Genomic DNA, 17,042 nt, shown 5'->3' on the forward strand with positions numbered 1-17,042 from the left:
GACCTTTGTTGGCAATGACACCCCACCCAAAGCTATTAAAACCAAAATAAAAGTAGGAAAGCACCTTATAAAATTTCTATTTTTGAATTTCACCTCTCCTTTGCATTTTTAGCAGCATGAGCAATGGAAATCAATTAAAATTTAAATGTGGCAACAGCATATTTGTGGGTAAAATGCATTCACATTTAAAATCACTAAGAGGCATAAAACTAAACTACTTTTATTTTTGTTGACAGCCCATATTGCTTTCTGAATTGCTACTCAGTAAATGATTCAATATTTGGCTTTCAAGTACCGCAGGCAATTTTTTCCCCTCCAATTGAAATTTAAAATCAGAATACAGAGATTTTATATCCCGTCATTTTTATTTAGAATACAAAAACACTTGCATAATAGAGTTTGTTTTGCTCGTGAGGATGGGAAAATCTTTTTTCTTTTTTTTTTAAATAAATTTTAAATTTTGAATTAAAGAAGAGGTGCAGGAAATATGAAGCCTAGTCCCAGTAATTGTCTATCCTTGCTGGTCTTCATAATAGTGTAAAACATATTTTTATACATACAGCTGAACACAGACACTTATATAGCACCTAGAAAATGATCAAGCAGCTCTTATTTGGGCTGAAAGTTTTTCCAAATATGTACTTGCTTCTGGATGCTTATAGGAATTCCTATTCAGATAAACATGGATCTTAAAATTTCACAATGATAAAAGCTTTAGCTTGAGATATAAGCTAGATTATCAATGATGCTGTTTCGCCACCTATGAATTTTTAAATACAACAGTTCTCTCATGTTTCACTGGACCCTATGACGAATGAAACACCAAAAGGTCTAGTTAAAAGCAAGAAAAAAGTATGTACAGAAGATGCAGGCTGTTCCTCCAAACATTTTGTGTGTTTGCTTTGCAAATCAGGTCAGGCAATATGTCAATGTCAGCCGCCGTCTTGTCCTGCTTCTCCTCTTTCCTTCCTCCCTGAAACAGCAGGCCACTGACGAAAATTTCTTCTGGAGACACAAACTATCTGTACCAAAGCACCGCTGGCTTGCCATCTACAGTATAAGCCAACAAGCATAAGGTTGTATTTTTTAAGATAACTTGAATTTTTCACCAGGATCATTCTGAGTGACCAGCACAGCTACCGGCTGGGCGCCTGGCGCTGGTAGGCCTCAGCGGGGAGGGGCCCAAATGCACAGGTGGGTGCCACAGAAAGATGGAATTACGAATTAAAAGCCAGGTTGTGAACACAAGGCTCAGAAAAGAAAAAAACAGCCTTTTCATCACTCTGTTTCAGTGCCTGAGTATGCACAGGCTGTGCCACCCAAAAGGATGCTGAGCAGAAAAAAAAAACCACTCAACAACCCCTCCCCCTCCCTCCCCCCCACCCGAACAACCCAACCCTGGCAAATGCTTTGGTTTTTACATGATTGATGCTGGATGTATTAAGTTCGAATAACATCCTCCTTAGCGTCCCAGAGGGTGCTGTACTTTGTGTGATTCGTCAGCCTCATAAGGAGTATTTCTAATGTGAAACATGACCTGTCGTTTCTCATAGCTCTGCTTATTTAAGGCGCTAGCAGGTGTGCACACCTTTGCTAACCTGAGAAATTCCAGAGGGGAAAATCTTAACGGCCTCTCCCTTGCCTCCTGGTGCAGCTAAAACTAACTAGGTGGTCAGATGACAGGACACTACTAATCCTCTCTCTCAAATGGGAAGAGGCTGTCAGAAAAGCAAACCATCTTATTAATTTGAGACACACATCACCATCAGCTCCAGTGTGCACAACCCAGGCTTTGTGCATTATTCATCCTAACTCCCACATTTCACTGCTGCTTAAACCCTGCCAAAGTTAAAAGATACCCTATCCAAAAGGCAGAGGAGCAAAACCGAGAAGTGTTACATTGTGTACTACTTCACAATGTAGTATTTAATTATCGAACATCGATCTTTCTGAGATGGCATTTCTATTGCACAGTACAGTACTCTTTTTAAAAGAGGCAAGCCTCCCTGTACCTGTACGTCAGAATTTGAAATACCTGACCTTATTCAGAGCATATTTTTACTAGTACAAACTCCTCCTTGAAGGAGTCAAGGATGACACCTAGATGTCCCACAGATGTACCTTCTTGGGCACAGCGTGCAAAACTGCGCGTGTTGCCAGTGAAGAGAGCCCTTAAAACCATCTGTGCTATTTTGCGAAAGCACTGCCACCTTGAATGTCATTCTGCAACTGGTGGCTGGTGTGGGAGACACTACTTTCAGTGTCTTTTACTGCTCCCTCGCTGGTGGTAGTGCAGGGACTCCCACTGACACTACTGCTCTCCACACACTGTTTCAGGAGTAAGCACAAAAGGTGCAGGTTTCTCTGCAAGTAAGTCAGTGGGGTCCACTCCAGTTACACTCTGCACAGAACTAGTACCTGCTTCTCTTAAATGCTGACCCTGGAGTCGTTCCTGTTCCTTTCCCACAGACCAAAGAAGCCAATGAAAATGAAAAAAACAACCACCAAAAAATACTTTGAAGTAATAACTGTCTGCCAAGAAGATCCTAGGTTCTCTTTGGTGTTAAGTGGTGAACTATGTCAAAACACAGTGAGCGTGGACAACAGGAAGGCCCAAGGGGAAGGGGGTGGCAGTGACGCTCATGACACACAGCTCTCTCATTCTGCTACCTCCAACTAGCAGAAAACACATCTGAAAAGGCACATGTCCTTCACAACTGAATCACTGACACACAACGCGCTGTGCCATGCCACTCCCACGCTCTTTGTGTGTGGCTACTTCACAGCATCATGGCAAGAAGGGATGCTTGGTGCCACAGCTCTGGATGTTGTTTGCTGTTTTCATAACCTCAGGAGCAAACACGAGTCACAGACAAACACAAATACTTCTCAAGAGAATCCTCTTCCATTAAAAAGCAAGAGACCGACCATTACAGGACAGTGTCAATACGAAACATCTAAATGATTTACACAAAAGTCATCCAATTAGGGAAATAAAATAATCAAAAGTTAGCCGTGCAGTGTTAATGTGATATAATGAGACGAAAAGAAGCAACCGAACACACAACAAAATTAGGTCCTAATGGATAAAGATAGGAAAGGACAACCCATATTTTTATTTTACCATGAGATATCTAGGCATTACAGGAGAACTGATACACAGAACTATTTGCAGTGTCAGGAAATTCTTGCAATATCTATTTCAGGCATAGAGTAGTGATTAACAGAGAGCAGATTCTTAGTTGCTGCAAATCAGTGTAGCCATTGTAGAAAGTCAACAGAACTATGTAAATTATAGCAGCTGAGGATAGCATCTGAAATAAAGCATAGAGCTCCTCATTTGTGGCGTGGCTATTTCAAAACATTTCCACAAAAGAAGTTGGAAGAAACAGGACTGCATTTCACGACTTGATTTGAACTCAGGAGGCTTTAAAATTGAGAACATAAAAACAAAAAGCTGAAAAAACAAACTTTTGGCAATGAAATTTGACTTGTACAGCCACAAGCGTGAAGGAGCTGTATTCCTCGTCCCGCACAAACAGCAGTAGGAATGATCAAGCTTTGAACCACATACATGTACACACGGGAACACACAGAATCATCCAAGAGTATAGAACTATGTCAGGATCACAAATGCGTAAGGCAGATAAATGCATTTAGAAGGTTCATCTGATACCACTGAAGGGGAGGCTCAAGGAGAAGTTAGAACCTCTCTCAAAGGGGGAGGATCCCCCCTCTCCCTCCAGCTGCAAGCTTTTATGTTCCCAGATCAACGGAGCTGCAGAGGCAATGAGGTAGCAGACACATGGGCACCCATCCTGACAGCAGGGTTACAAGCAATTCTCGTTCCTCTCTGCTCAGAAATTGGGATTTTGTGACTGAGAACAACCCTTGCACGCAATCCCTTCTGCCTTTTCCCTTTCTTTTTTTTTTTTTCTTTTTTTTTTTTTTACTGGTAACCAAGCTGGAAAAAGCCAGTGTTGCAAACAGAACACTGCAGCCATAGCAACAAGCAATTCAGCACTTAAACTTTTCAACAGACTAAACAGAATTTTCTTTCTGTTTGTATAATTTCATGGTCAATAATTCACCATGAACACTTTACGTGTCTAGCTGGTCATTAATGTCTCAAAAACAATCTCCCATTAATGCTTCAACCAAGAAAACCTCCTCACCTAAAGAAAAATAGAAGTATGTGTATAAAGGCAGACCACTTGAAAATTAAACTTTTTTCTCCCTTTTTGCAAATTGGTATGTAAAGGTGGAGAAGAGCCCAAGTTCTGGCTTGTTATTCCAAGCAATAGCCCTTAATTTGGATTGTACACCATAAAGTGTTACCAGGAACCCTAAAGGCCTTAAAACTGTTGTTTAAAACAACTAACATCTTAGGCCCTCCAACAGGATCCCTCTGTAATGCCCAAACAGCCCAGATACTCCACTGGGAAGTCTCCTTGCTACTTTTGCTCCAGTGACTGAGAACATTTTTTTTTTTTATATTGTTTTATAGCTATCAGTAAAAACCCATTTGAAAATCAAAATTGAAGGCTAAAAATAGGATAACACATTCTGCCCAGCTGATGAAACTTAACTCTGTTAATTAAAGAGCTTCATTTCGCAGTCAGTAAGAGTCTAATATTACCCTAATGAATGTATGAGCTTTTTGGCAAGTGCCATGCATGAATGCAACTCAAATCATGCCTTTTCTCCTTTTAATGGCATCAGATGTAGTATCTGCAAAGGAAATCACTGTTTTATCAAAGGCAAGAATTTGAGAAGTCTAGAACCTATTGACAAAAACATAAGGAAAATGCAAAACTCTTGATCTCTCCCATGTAGACTAAATAACGCCCGTATGAATTTTAATGCTCAACAAATGTACTAACTTTAAAGAATTAATTTATGCAGGTAGTTAATTATCCAAAGCTTTCACTACCCTTTCCTATCTCTCTACCATTTTTATACTTCTTTACTGTAGTGGAAAAAAAAATAAAAAGATTTTGAAGGAACCAAATAGCACAAACCCTTTGAGAGTTTCAGGACCATCCTGCCTTCCTTGCCACTCCAGGCAACTTAATCATAGCATAACCCCACAATTCATGGATGCAGGCTTTGTTGACAGACCCGACAACTTGGGCATGAACTGAACTTTGCTTAGCAACACATGCTGAGAAGCTCCATAAATGACAGTGAAGGACAGAGCATGAAACAGACACAGAAATGTTTTTACACATTCAAGAGGAGCAGGGACCATCCTCATTCCCTGTTTATTTGGATTACCTTTGACAAGTAGCACTAATATCTATGGAGTTAATGTGCCATGTAAGAGACAGTTACACAGGGTTATGTTGTTTTTTAAACCCCGCTGGTCACATACTTGTCTCTAATACTTTTATAATTTGTTTTGAAATATTTTTTGAACTTCTGTCACTATAAATCACAAGTTAAGGAACAGGGGAAAACACACTCTCTTTTTCAACTTCTTTCAGGTTCTGGGCTGTCCTGTGACCTGTCTGCCTAGATACTACACAGTGACAGCCGGACCCTGCACTCCAGGATTTACTGAGTGTTTCTAAAAGCCAGACGGGGGCTGGCTGGAAACTTTACTGAGTATGTTCTGACACGTACACGTGTCAGTGGGGGACAATACTGTGCAAGTGGAAGGGGGAAGAAAGGATGGAAGAAAAATCCACTTACAACTAGGAATTACTAGTAGGACAAAGCTGGTGACCAGCCAATGGGGAAGTGTCTGGTGATCATGACAGATCATGCAGCACTCTGGCAGCTTACTAGGCCTTAAAACATAAGGCTGATTAAAGAGGTGTGAAACAGAGGACCTGGTGAAATATGGGGGATGTTGGAAGACTGTTCTTTTTATCTTTTATTAATAGTTGAAAGGAAAAAACAACTTCTACATCACACGAACAGGACTGTCGAAAAGCCACAGAAATATCCCATACTTACTTTTATCTTCCTGGTTTTCTTCTGCTGCTTTGCCCTCTTCTTCCTCCTCCTCCTCCTCCACCTCCTTCTGCTGCGCTTCTTCGTGGTGATCAGCGGCACCAACTGAAAGGCTCTGGCAGCAGTGGTTGAAGCCGCTATCCCGAGGCAGAGTGAAACTTCGGGGCTTCCCCCCGTTGCCATTCAGCACTTGCATCCGCTCGCCCTCCACGAGCGGGAAGGGGCCGTAGTGGTCTTGCAGGTGGCACTTCTGGGTGGGCAAGGTGGACTGCCGCCGGTGCTCGGGGGAGACCACGGCCGCCTCGGAGAACACCGAGTCCTCCAGTGGCAGCGTCTGCAGGTAGTGGAGTCCCGAGCTCGTCAGCGGCGTCTCTATGAGGTCCTGCCAGGAGCGCCGCTGGCTCGCCGTCTTGCGCACCGGCGAGTCGGTGGCGCTCCCCGCCGCCTCCGGGCGGAACTCCTCATGCGACGACTGCGACTGGGAGGTCTCCGTGGAGGACAGCCGGCTGTGCTTGGGCTCCACGTAAGGGCTTGCGCAGCTCATCTGCAAGGTCAGCAACGGAGCAACCTTCAGATCAGTGTAGACCAAGACATACCACTGGTAATAACCACCTACTTTTCATTGGTACCGATGGCACCAAGTTTGGTACCGAAGGCACCAAACCTATTCCCACACTGCTACTGATACTTATTCCTACAAAATGTCCCTTAATCAATAAAAGAAGCCAACGCAATGATTTGCAGAAAACTTTGTACAATATGGCTCTGTGGAAGACATAGGAGAGAGATGCCCGGCCCATTAATACTACCTTAAAAATCCCATCCAAATGCCTACTGTCATCTTATCTTGCTAAAAATTTCTTTGTAATCGTCTTTGCAGAGCTTCAGTATGTTTCAAAGGTCTATGGTTTTAGAAAATAACGTATGGCATTTAAATTAAACCTCAAGAACACTATCTTTGCCCAGACCCCCAATTTCTCAACCAAAAATTTTGCATTTTTAAAAATATATTCAAGTAAGATGTTTTAGTTAACAGTCTGAATATATAGACAAGAAAATCAAAATTCTCTGTGGAGAATAAATGAGAAGTCTATCCGCTAGTTTTATACCAACAACTGCTTAAAGAAAATAAAAATCAAATCTCCTTTGTTCTGATTTATAGAGAAGCCTACTTTTTCACAGACAATAGAACAACCAATATCACTGTTGGCTATATAAAAGAACGTTTTTATGTTGGAATTTCTCTGGAAATTCAAGTGTAATTTGTTACAGTAAATCTTTACAGCAAAATTGTTGTACCTTAAGAATCTCTGTTGTTACTGAAGTATTACATTTTGTCAAAGACGAAGATAAGGGGGAGGTGAGGGATTGCATGGCTGAGTAGGGATCTATCATGAATTAAGAAGAGGAAGAAAGAATTCTGTAACTTAATCCATTTTTGTACATGAGTGGGATTATAAATGTATTCTCTACACACCAGTGGAAATAGCAATGATGGTTGTTGAAGCTAACATGCTCATACATGCTCATACTTTAAGCTCATACTTTAAAAATACCTTAAGTCAAGTACTGGCTCCAAAAATATACTGAAGATTGCCCTCATATGTGCATGCACGTGCTTCTAAACAGAAGAGTAGGTGAAAGTGACTTTATGTAGTCATTCCTGATTAGGCAGGTGACTTACCGAAGGAGGCCGTGGGTATGTGTCGTACGGGGGTGGGGGGCTGTCTTGTTTGGGTGTCGATGGAGTGTCAGCTTCCTCCTTATCACTCTCACTCCAGTAATCTACAAGTTACATACATATCAGATCAAAAACTTCCAACATATTTTGATATGTTTGTATATCACAGACTTGTTTTCACAACAGCAACTAGAAATTCCATCCTAGGAAATTCTGGAAGTTATATACGAGTTGAAAGTCGGCAATCTAAATGATAGCTGCTGTAATTTGGAAATGTTTTAGCGTAAAGAGGGAAAATAAAATAAAAAAAGCAAACATTATGAGGTATATTAAACCTAACTGAAAAGATATTAAACAATAACCCCACACATTTAATCTTGTACACACCTTATAAATACTACATGCATAGATAGTACCCAATGCAATAATGATCATATTTTCAAATTTTTAGAAAATCATCAAAATAATTATGATTGTACATATATTGGCTGGAACATATACATATATTGGCTGGAAATTAATAAAAGTATTTTTTCTTTTTTTTTGAACAGAAAAGATGAAAAATGTAACTTGCAAAAGTCTTGTTGACTGCAAATAACGTTAACAAATGTAATTGACACCAACTGGCATATCAAACACATAGTGGTTATTGCACATGTGAATAATCAAAGTTATTTTTCTACCTTTTTTTCTCAATTTTATCCTACAAGTTACCCAAACTTTTCAATTACATTTCTAATAACAAACAGATGTTATAAAATAATAATAGATAATAGATAATAGAAGATAAGGCAGAAAAATTTAGATCACATCTTCTTTATAAAACAGTTGCTTGCTGTCCTGTTACCCAAGCATGAACATAAAGGTGATTTGCTAAGGAAGAATATGACAATTATATTTAAGCATAGAATTCCAAAAGGTGGATAAAAGAGAGAAAGTACAAAGGACACAGGGACTGTGGTGTAAAAAATCATGTAAAAATGAGGTTTTACTTTGTCATGATATCAAGTCTTAGCCATGCCAATTTCATATTCATATTATTAGTTTGATCAAAGGGGAAAACACATGGAAGAATGTATCATGTGGTATTTCTTATTTATTCTGGTGCAAATATTTTTGAAGCACAACAGCATGCAATTAAACAGACACCAGACCTTAATATTCCTTTCAAAAGAAAACAACTTAACTGCTCACCCAGCTCCAGATGGACAACCTTAATATTTCTATATATTGTAAGACTGATGCAAACATTCATGTTGTCACTTTGTTTCTGACTGTATTACCTTCTGGTATTTGGGTAAGCCATTGTATAACTGCACAAGTGTAGTTCATACCATTCACAGACTAACCACAGGCAATCTCCACTTCACATACGTGAAGTTCGTGTTCAATGAACTGGGTGATTTACTATTCTGTCTTTAATAGATGAGGAGAAAAAGATTAATTGTTGCTTCATAAACTATCTAAACAACAAAGAGGTTGAAATTTTCCAAGTTTGTACAGCATATAATTTGGCTTTAATTATTTTTGTTACCATTATGATTATTGTATTGCACAATGAAAAATCTACTGTAGCTAATATTATACAATATATAAAACAAAAATTACTGATCTCAAGATGACAGTGTCTTGGAATAGTCTACCCTAAAATTCTGTATCTTCTCAGACTGTGGTAGCTGGGGACAGGCAGCCATATTTATCTGTTTATTTTTTTACAAGCAATAATAACTCTTTTATTACTTTCGGTCTCTTGAATTGCTTCCTGCAAGCTTTGAGCTGAAAGGTTCTCCTCAAACAGTATAATAAATAAATAGTATAAATATATTTTTTTCCATGACGATGGAATAAAAAATTCCAAACACTGTCTCTGGAAATCTCCAAGTAATTCAATTTTGGTGAATAAAATACTAAATAAGAGAAAACTGTCATTTAAGTCATTCTCAGTTTTGAGAAAACTTGTTTCCGGCAGCTCAAAAAACCTGAAAATATTGGCATATAAGTATGTTTGTTCCTATTGTAGCAAAGCCTAATGGAGCTACTTCTGGTGAGAAACCTGTCAGAACTGTATCACTCACTGTGATTTTTGTAGGCTTAGAGCTCAACTATTTATTCTGGAATTAAATCTATCATTCTCAGTGCAGGTTTTGATCTTGTCTAGAAATACAAAAAAGTTCTTCCTGTCAAATCCACATACAATAAAACACTATATGATTATGCTTTCGTGCACCTTACCTCAGATAGGAAATTCTGTTGGCAACCTACTGTGATTGTCTAAAAAAATTCTGCAGTTCCAGGGGTCAACTTTCAGGTGAAATGAACGAAAACAGCCTCCCATCAGTTTTTGAAAATGTTCTGCTTTTGGCAACTGAGACATTATAATCTATCTAAAACGTGTGTGATGCTATCGAACAGTTGCCATATTTCTCTCTGCAGATTTTGTCCAATTCAGTTACAGATGAGCTCAAAGCACCAGGCATATGTTGAAAGCTTTCTGAATGAGCAAGAGACTGCATGTATTATATATAAGCTAACACTGGCCAGCCATTTGCCAGTTAAATGTTTTCTACTTAGATAAGCAGGTATTTCTGTGATTTTCTGTGACTGGAAGGTATATAATATCTCCATCCAAGAAAGTCCCTTGCCATATTGCTAGCATTCATTGTATTTAATATGGAAAGTTGATGGTATTTTTATAAAACCGTTCTGTACAGAATGTGACATTTTCTTCAGCAATACACCCACAGTTTGGTGATTCGTGCATCTCTGAAGCACTTGAAATATATTTATGCACTTTAGATTCAGAACTGTTCAGCTCTTAATTGAAACAGGTTTGACAACTACTGTTGAATTGTTTCAGAGGTATTATAAAGCTTTCCTGCAAGGGGCTGAACTGAACAGAAATAAAAGACCTTTTGTAAAATCAAATATGTAGATGACAATTGGTACGGTAAATGAATATAGAAAATTTCAGCTTCACAATTTTTATAATATCAAAAATGCTTGAAGTGATGGAGAGATTTTACTTTGCTAACTTGATGCCTCTGCTAATTAGGGGCACTACTCAGCTGTTTAACAGCCCTTGTGCTGGGAGCCAAGGGTAATCACCAGAGGCATAAAAACACTGTACTGCAGCGAGTGACGAACGTGATACCCTCACTAAACACATATATGCAACACAGAGGATATAGCTTTCCCTACCTCCATATGATAAATCAATTTGAGTAAATGGCATTAGGGTGGTAATAAAGAGCTCCCTTAGTGCCTGGGATATAATTTCAGTGGTAAGTGGGGTCTCACTGATGATCTTCAATAGGGAGCCATTTTAATAATAGGCAACAGGAGGCCTGAATGCACATGATCTCATGTCTAAGAACAGGATCATCTACCCTTTTATTATTCAGTGATTGCTTGGTAGGAAAAATATTTTTTCCAAATCTATCTGGATTTATAAAGGTGCATCATGTCTGCAATTGTGCACTTGTACGTACAGTGTTAGCGTAACAGTTCTAACACCTTTTCCTTTACCATCCCACATTATTGTAATTCCAGTGCCAACCTGCTGTCAATAAAAGCTTCATGCTTTCATGCTTCAATTTGGCTTTGGATGCTAACATGGAGGATTTCCCTGAAGACTCCAAGATTAAGAGCTTGTTTACAGCCTCTTCAGGTAGTGATGGATGGTATACAGGTCCCTCCAACCTGGTTACTGCAATACAGCCTGGGAAATACAGACTCGCAAACTGATTTTGAAGTTTGGTGAGGCATTGAGAACATGCCTGGAGATACAGAGAGCACGGTGTGAATGGACTGTGTGAATGCAGAGGGCCTGGTACTATGAATTACATGATGTGCAAGGACCATATGGGATGAAGCCAGGTGGGCAACACTCCCGGGATAAGCAGCTGCACTTACTGGAAGGTAAAATTAGAAACGAGGCAATAGCAGGTACAACCTAGTTATCTGAGAGAAAGACAGAACACCCACAAACCTTCCCACCCATGCTATTACCATCAAATTACAGCTGTATGCTGTAAGCCAGTGCTCTTCAACAGCAGGCTGATCTCTCTAGGGTGCTCTGTGGTGAGACAGTCAGGGTATGAATCAACGCAGACATCATTTTATGATGCTGTCTGTTAGTCTTCAGCCATTATAGAATATTGTACTCTCACGATGTTTCCACCTGGCTGCCAAAGCCACACTTGCTTCTCATCAGGGAAAGGATTTTTTTTGCAGTGTCTCCCAGGAAAGGGGCACCACAGCAATGCATTGCAGACACAGACATACAGATCACAAACATCTTCCTCCTTGCTATATCAGACCAGATGGACATGGCTAAGGCTGCTGTCACATAGGTTGGTACAGAACCAGGACTTTGAGTGGTGTGGAGGACACTATGTGGCTAATTTTGAAGCCCAGTGATAGTCTTTTGAATACAAAATCTCCCTGAAAAATGGCTAAAAATACAGTTTTCATAAATAAAATATTACATGAAATACATTGCTGCTGCAGCTCTGAGCTGTAAGCTTTTTGGGACAAAAGTCAGAACTTCACTGATGAAGGGGGAGAAGCCACAGAATTATAAAGTGATGTTCTGACTCAACAGGCAGCAGGCAGACAGTTATCTGGATAAACTCTGGATCATCACGACCACTGCAATTTTCTGGTATTTGCTGCCAGGTACATCTGTAAACTAGAGTATGGATTCACAAGCCAACTGCTTGCCAGACCAGTCAGCCAGATAGGAACACTTCTGTTGATCCATGTCACTGGCAGTTTGAGGGAACAACCTGCCCAATGCAAGGGAGGACTGACCCTTTCTTTTACTTATCTGCAAACAGAATTTCTACTGCAGCAAACCAAAGCAAAGTGACTTATTGTTTTGTGTGTGCTGCTTTTATAAATGTATGAAATACCAGACATAAAAAATATTCATAAAATGATGTAAACGTACGACTCCAAATGAAAGGCTTCATCACTGAAACGGCCAACAAGGCTCAAGTACACACCTCAAAACAGCAAAACCAGCAGAAATTATAAAACATTAAATGGCCTTAAAATTATAGTTTTTTAAGGGGAATCCAGTTACGTCAGCAGGCTTTAGAGGAATGGTTTTGTTCCTGAGACCTATTTCATGCATTCCTCCTCCCTGTGAATTAAAACACCAAATGCAATATTTTAAATTATTTTTTAGTTTGCAGATTCTTAAACTTATTTTAATGGAGAACAAAGACTCCTTAGTACCACATACCTGAGATTACTGGCAGAAAATGTGCTGCTTTTAGCTACCTTCAGTGGCTTTCTCAGAAATAATCCAAGGGTATGTGGACCAGAGTCTGAAGAAACTAATCAAAAACCCTGAGAAAGAAGCAGTTCTCTAAAGCAACAACAGGGATGCTTATATGTGAATTGCTTTCAGATGATGAGAATGAGGCCTGATACACAGTTGGGAAAAAAGAACAGATGAACTTATTATAGGAGCTGACAGAAGAAACCAAAATAATAACATTACCTTGCTCTTGTTTGATCCTCTCCCTTTCTGCATAGCCAGCAGCAAGCATGTTAATTCTGTTTAGCCATCTGAAATAATATTAAAAAAGCAGTGATACTGATCCAGCATGTTAATTTTTAGTGTATTTCTACAAAAAAACAAAGGTATGAGCATCTGACAGAGATTCAAGACAATGTTATTTTTCATATTAAACAGCTGTTTTCTTTGATACTCTTATTCAGGGAGCCTCCAAAGATCTATAATTTTGCTGTTGAACAAATTGTTTTCGCAGCAAAGATCTTGTTTCAAATGGAAAACCATGTATGATGTCAAACATCTGTAAAATAAAGGATTTGGAGATAATCAAAGGGCTATTAAGTCTGCTGTTCACAGATATGCCATCACACCAATACTTCTGCTGTTCTGATTTCTTGAGAATAAACACCATTTTTCAGAGATTTAAGCAATATTTTAAGGCCTGATTTGGCAACTTAGTGGAGGAACAGAGCAGAAACCACCAGTCAAAAGAACAGGTTCACTCCTAAACAGTGAGGTTTAATTATGCCATTATGTGTTTTAGGGCTTACCTACAGTGCCAAATACAAAGAGGAGGTGGCACATCAGAATTCGCCTTTGTGTTTGTGTCAGGGAAGCAGAGGGAAAAAAGACAGTTGCCTCAATGCAATTCATACCTAAGGCTTTCACCTCAACTTAGACTTGAAAAAATGCTTCCATAAGCTACATGTATTGAAAATAAACTATTGCTATTCTCTTCTAGCAGGACTGTCATTGAAAAGCATACATTTGACTGCCTGTAGCAACGCTGATTCAGCCTGCCCTCTTCCCCCAAAAGGCTCTCAGTGTATTCATTATCCAAATAGCCTAAATCAGTTCCTCCATCAATGATGCTTTAAACGACCATGACAGCCTCCTATGGTAGTCCATTCCATGTTAAACCTGGAATTACTTACACACGTCATCCTGACTACAGGATGACGGACCTGGTTTGCCAAGCCAGTCAGTGGCTTGCAATTTTACTGCTAGTGCATACAGAAGGTCAGCTGGAGTCAGTTCTGCATTGCCTTCAGAAATGTGAAACTCCTGTTTCAGAAAACTGGCCTGATGGCTGTTATTTGCATATTGCAATATGGAAACAGCATGTAGTATTTTACCAGCAAGAGAGACCTTTGGTGAGATCTTTGCAATCAGTCCAGCATGCCAACCTTTAAGATACTTCAGTTCAGGATAAACAGACGTTAGATCATAAAATACAGTTGCTGTCCTTGAAATAACCTTCTGCTACTGCCCCTTACACAACCTGATCACGTGTTATCTGTAAATTACATTAATGGCCCATAAGTCGTTGTACATTGGGAAGGATGCTAGAGATCTACTGAAGTGATTATAGCACACTGCATATTAACTTACAATCAAAGTTTCTGCCAGAAGAACAGGGGAGCTGAAGAAAAGACTTAAAATTTCTTTTTAGCAAGTGCCATACATTTTAAAAAATCACTGGCACACAGGGACAGAAATCCAACAAATCATGCTTCAGACAACTGTTGCACATCTTCACAGAAGAAAAAAGTCATCCCTCTCCAAAACTCTCTTTTAAGTTCACATTCCTGATATGTGAAGGCTTTCTTTAGGGAGTGAAGCTCACCTGTCTCGACAGTTCTGGCAGCCCAAATCAGAGGCACTGATGTGGGAACCTCACCCACACCACTCCAGCACTGTTATGCCCTGGGACCAGCAAAGGCCACAGACCTGTCCTTGTACAGAGGGCAAAGAGCATGACCAGGCAAGCACCTGCTCTGTTGTATGGTGTGGCAGACAGCAGAGGTGGGCTTTGCTGGCCTCTCACACAGTTTGGATCTCACATTCCCAGTTCAGCTCAGGGCTTAACACCACCCAGTGCAGTCGACATGAAACAACTGCCTACCATACCCCTTTGAGTAGGCCTGCTCAGCACAAAATATTAAATGATACAACTATAAGGGTTCTCCATTTGGGAAATTTCATTCCATCCTAAACATGAGATAGCATTTTGTGTGCCTGAGAGTGAGGTAACCAATTAAATTATCAGTTAATTGTCAGTGGTTACAGCTATAGTAGATTATTCCAGAAAAAAAAATATTTCCTGAAAAGTATAATCTAACAATAACCCAGGAACTGTATACCAGTCTAAAAGAGAGACAACAGACTGACTTCACATTTAATGATTTTCTGTAGTTCATGGTTTATGTCATGGTTTGGAATATCACCTACAAGTGCCTGTGGGATGACTGACCAGGCACTGATCTGGTTGTAAACAGTTAATAACTATGTCTTTTGAGTGGTTTGCTAGTTCATAAATTAAAAGAATGGTATTGACTTCTGCATATTTTCTGGTATATGGCCACTAAAGCTTCATTAGATACGGCTAGAACATCTATGGTTAGACAATTAGTATTATTTTAATAAATCATGACTAGAGTTAGGTTCATTCAGGCTAGAGTATGAGAAATCCATCACACTGGGGTTATATCACAGGGAAATGCGACGATCTTTAGAAGAGTGGAGGAAGAATAAAACATTCTTTCATTCTTACTTTACACAACATAAGGGATGAAAGTATCAAGTGTACAGTTATACAAGAACTCTTTACTATGAATATTAAAACCTACTTAAAAGTAATCTGCAAAGCCCTTGTACATGGGAAGATTTAAACCTGTCTTCCCTGTGGTGTGCTGTAATTTTTAGAGGGCAAAAGGCCAAGAAAATATTCCTTCCTTACTGCAAATGCAGCTTTAGTTTTCTTGTGAGAATTATACTATTGTTAACTATGACAATAATAGTTACAATAAGTAACACTGGTACTTGCAGCAGTCATCTAGGTTTTGCTTTTGTTTTCTTTTTCTTTTCAAGAATAGCGTATATATTTCTTGTCAGTATCTAATTAAAACAATTTTATGACTCACTCAGAACCAGATTAAAAATATATATCTTTCTATAGACTTACAACTCTTATAAAGAAGAATGCACAGTACTGGCACTCAAACAGAAGAGTAGGAAACATTTTTCTATCTTATCTCAAACTCCAGGTAGGTGCAAAGCTTTTAGTCAACGCAGGGTGTCTAATTGTCCTTAACCATAAATCTCAAGCATTAGGATGAACCTGCTATATAGCAAGGGGAGTATGGATACCATATAGTGTCTGTAAGTAAACAGCTGCAGTTTAACCAGAATGAAGAGGCCCGTAGACGATGCTGGAAATATTTTAGAGGCCATCTTCACTGAAATCTTCCGGACACATTCGCACGTGCTACTAATACAAGATGATTTGTCATCTTTACTCTTAACTATAGAGCTACATTGAGGAAGAAATTATAAATTTCAATACTCTGCCTATACACAAAAAGATACAGAGGACAGTTCGGTTACAACAGGTTCAAGGAATTTCTCAGACAACCATTCTATGTGAAGCTACAGACTGCATTTTCCTGCATAGATTATATAGCTTATCATATTTGGAATAAAAAGGATCAATAAGAGTTTGCAAAGTATTTAAGCCAGCCAACACTGAAAAGGCTGCATTTGCCTTTGAACTGATGATTGGGATCTCTGAGGAAAAAACAGATATTTAGTCCATAAAGTAGCAGGTACAGTTAACAATCAAAATAAAGTTACACATAGCACCATTATGTAGAAATATGTGGACTGCCTTGTGCATCATAATATTTTCTTGGAATAGGAATAACAAGAAATTTCGAAGCAAGGTATTTCTATGAATATAAACCTGTATTAGCAAAATTGTACTTTGCATCAATGAAGGATATTCCATCCTTCTTCTCACCCAACGTAAATGTGTTGTATGGGTAGGAAGAATGCTTGTGCTGGTGTAACCATGCAAAGGAGAGGGATTTCAGATGCCAC

The 17,042-nt window shown here is 39.2% G+C and overlaps 1 protein-coding gene across 9 annotated transcripts in view; it reads right to left on the minus strand.

Moving 5' to 3' along the window:
- CNKSR2 (connector enhancer of kinase suppressor of Ras 2) overlaps nt 1-17,042 on the minus strand; it is a 223,225-nt gene that overhangs the window by 38,038 nt on the left and 168,145 nt on the right. For all 9 annotated transcript variants that reach the window (XM_080587949.1, XM_080587946.1, XM_080587948.1 and 6 more), the window contains 3 exons: nt 13,149-13,216; nt 7,643-7,743; nt 5,962-6,502 (listed from right to left, as the gene is read on the minus strand). In XM_080587949.1, coding sequence (XP_080444075.1) covers nt 5,962-6,502; nt 7,643-7,743; nt 13,149-13,216 — 710 coding nt within the window. The remainder of the gene's footprint in view (nt 1-5,961; nt 6,503-7,642; nt 7,744-13,148; nt 13,217-17,042) is intronic.

This window comes from Anser brachyrhynchus (genome assembly GCF_964034855.1).
Source record: "Anser brachyrhynchus genome assembly, chromosome: 1".
Lineage (NCBI taxonomy): Eukaryota > Metazoa > Chordata > Aves > Anseriformes > Anatidae > Anser > Anser brachyrhynchus.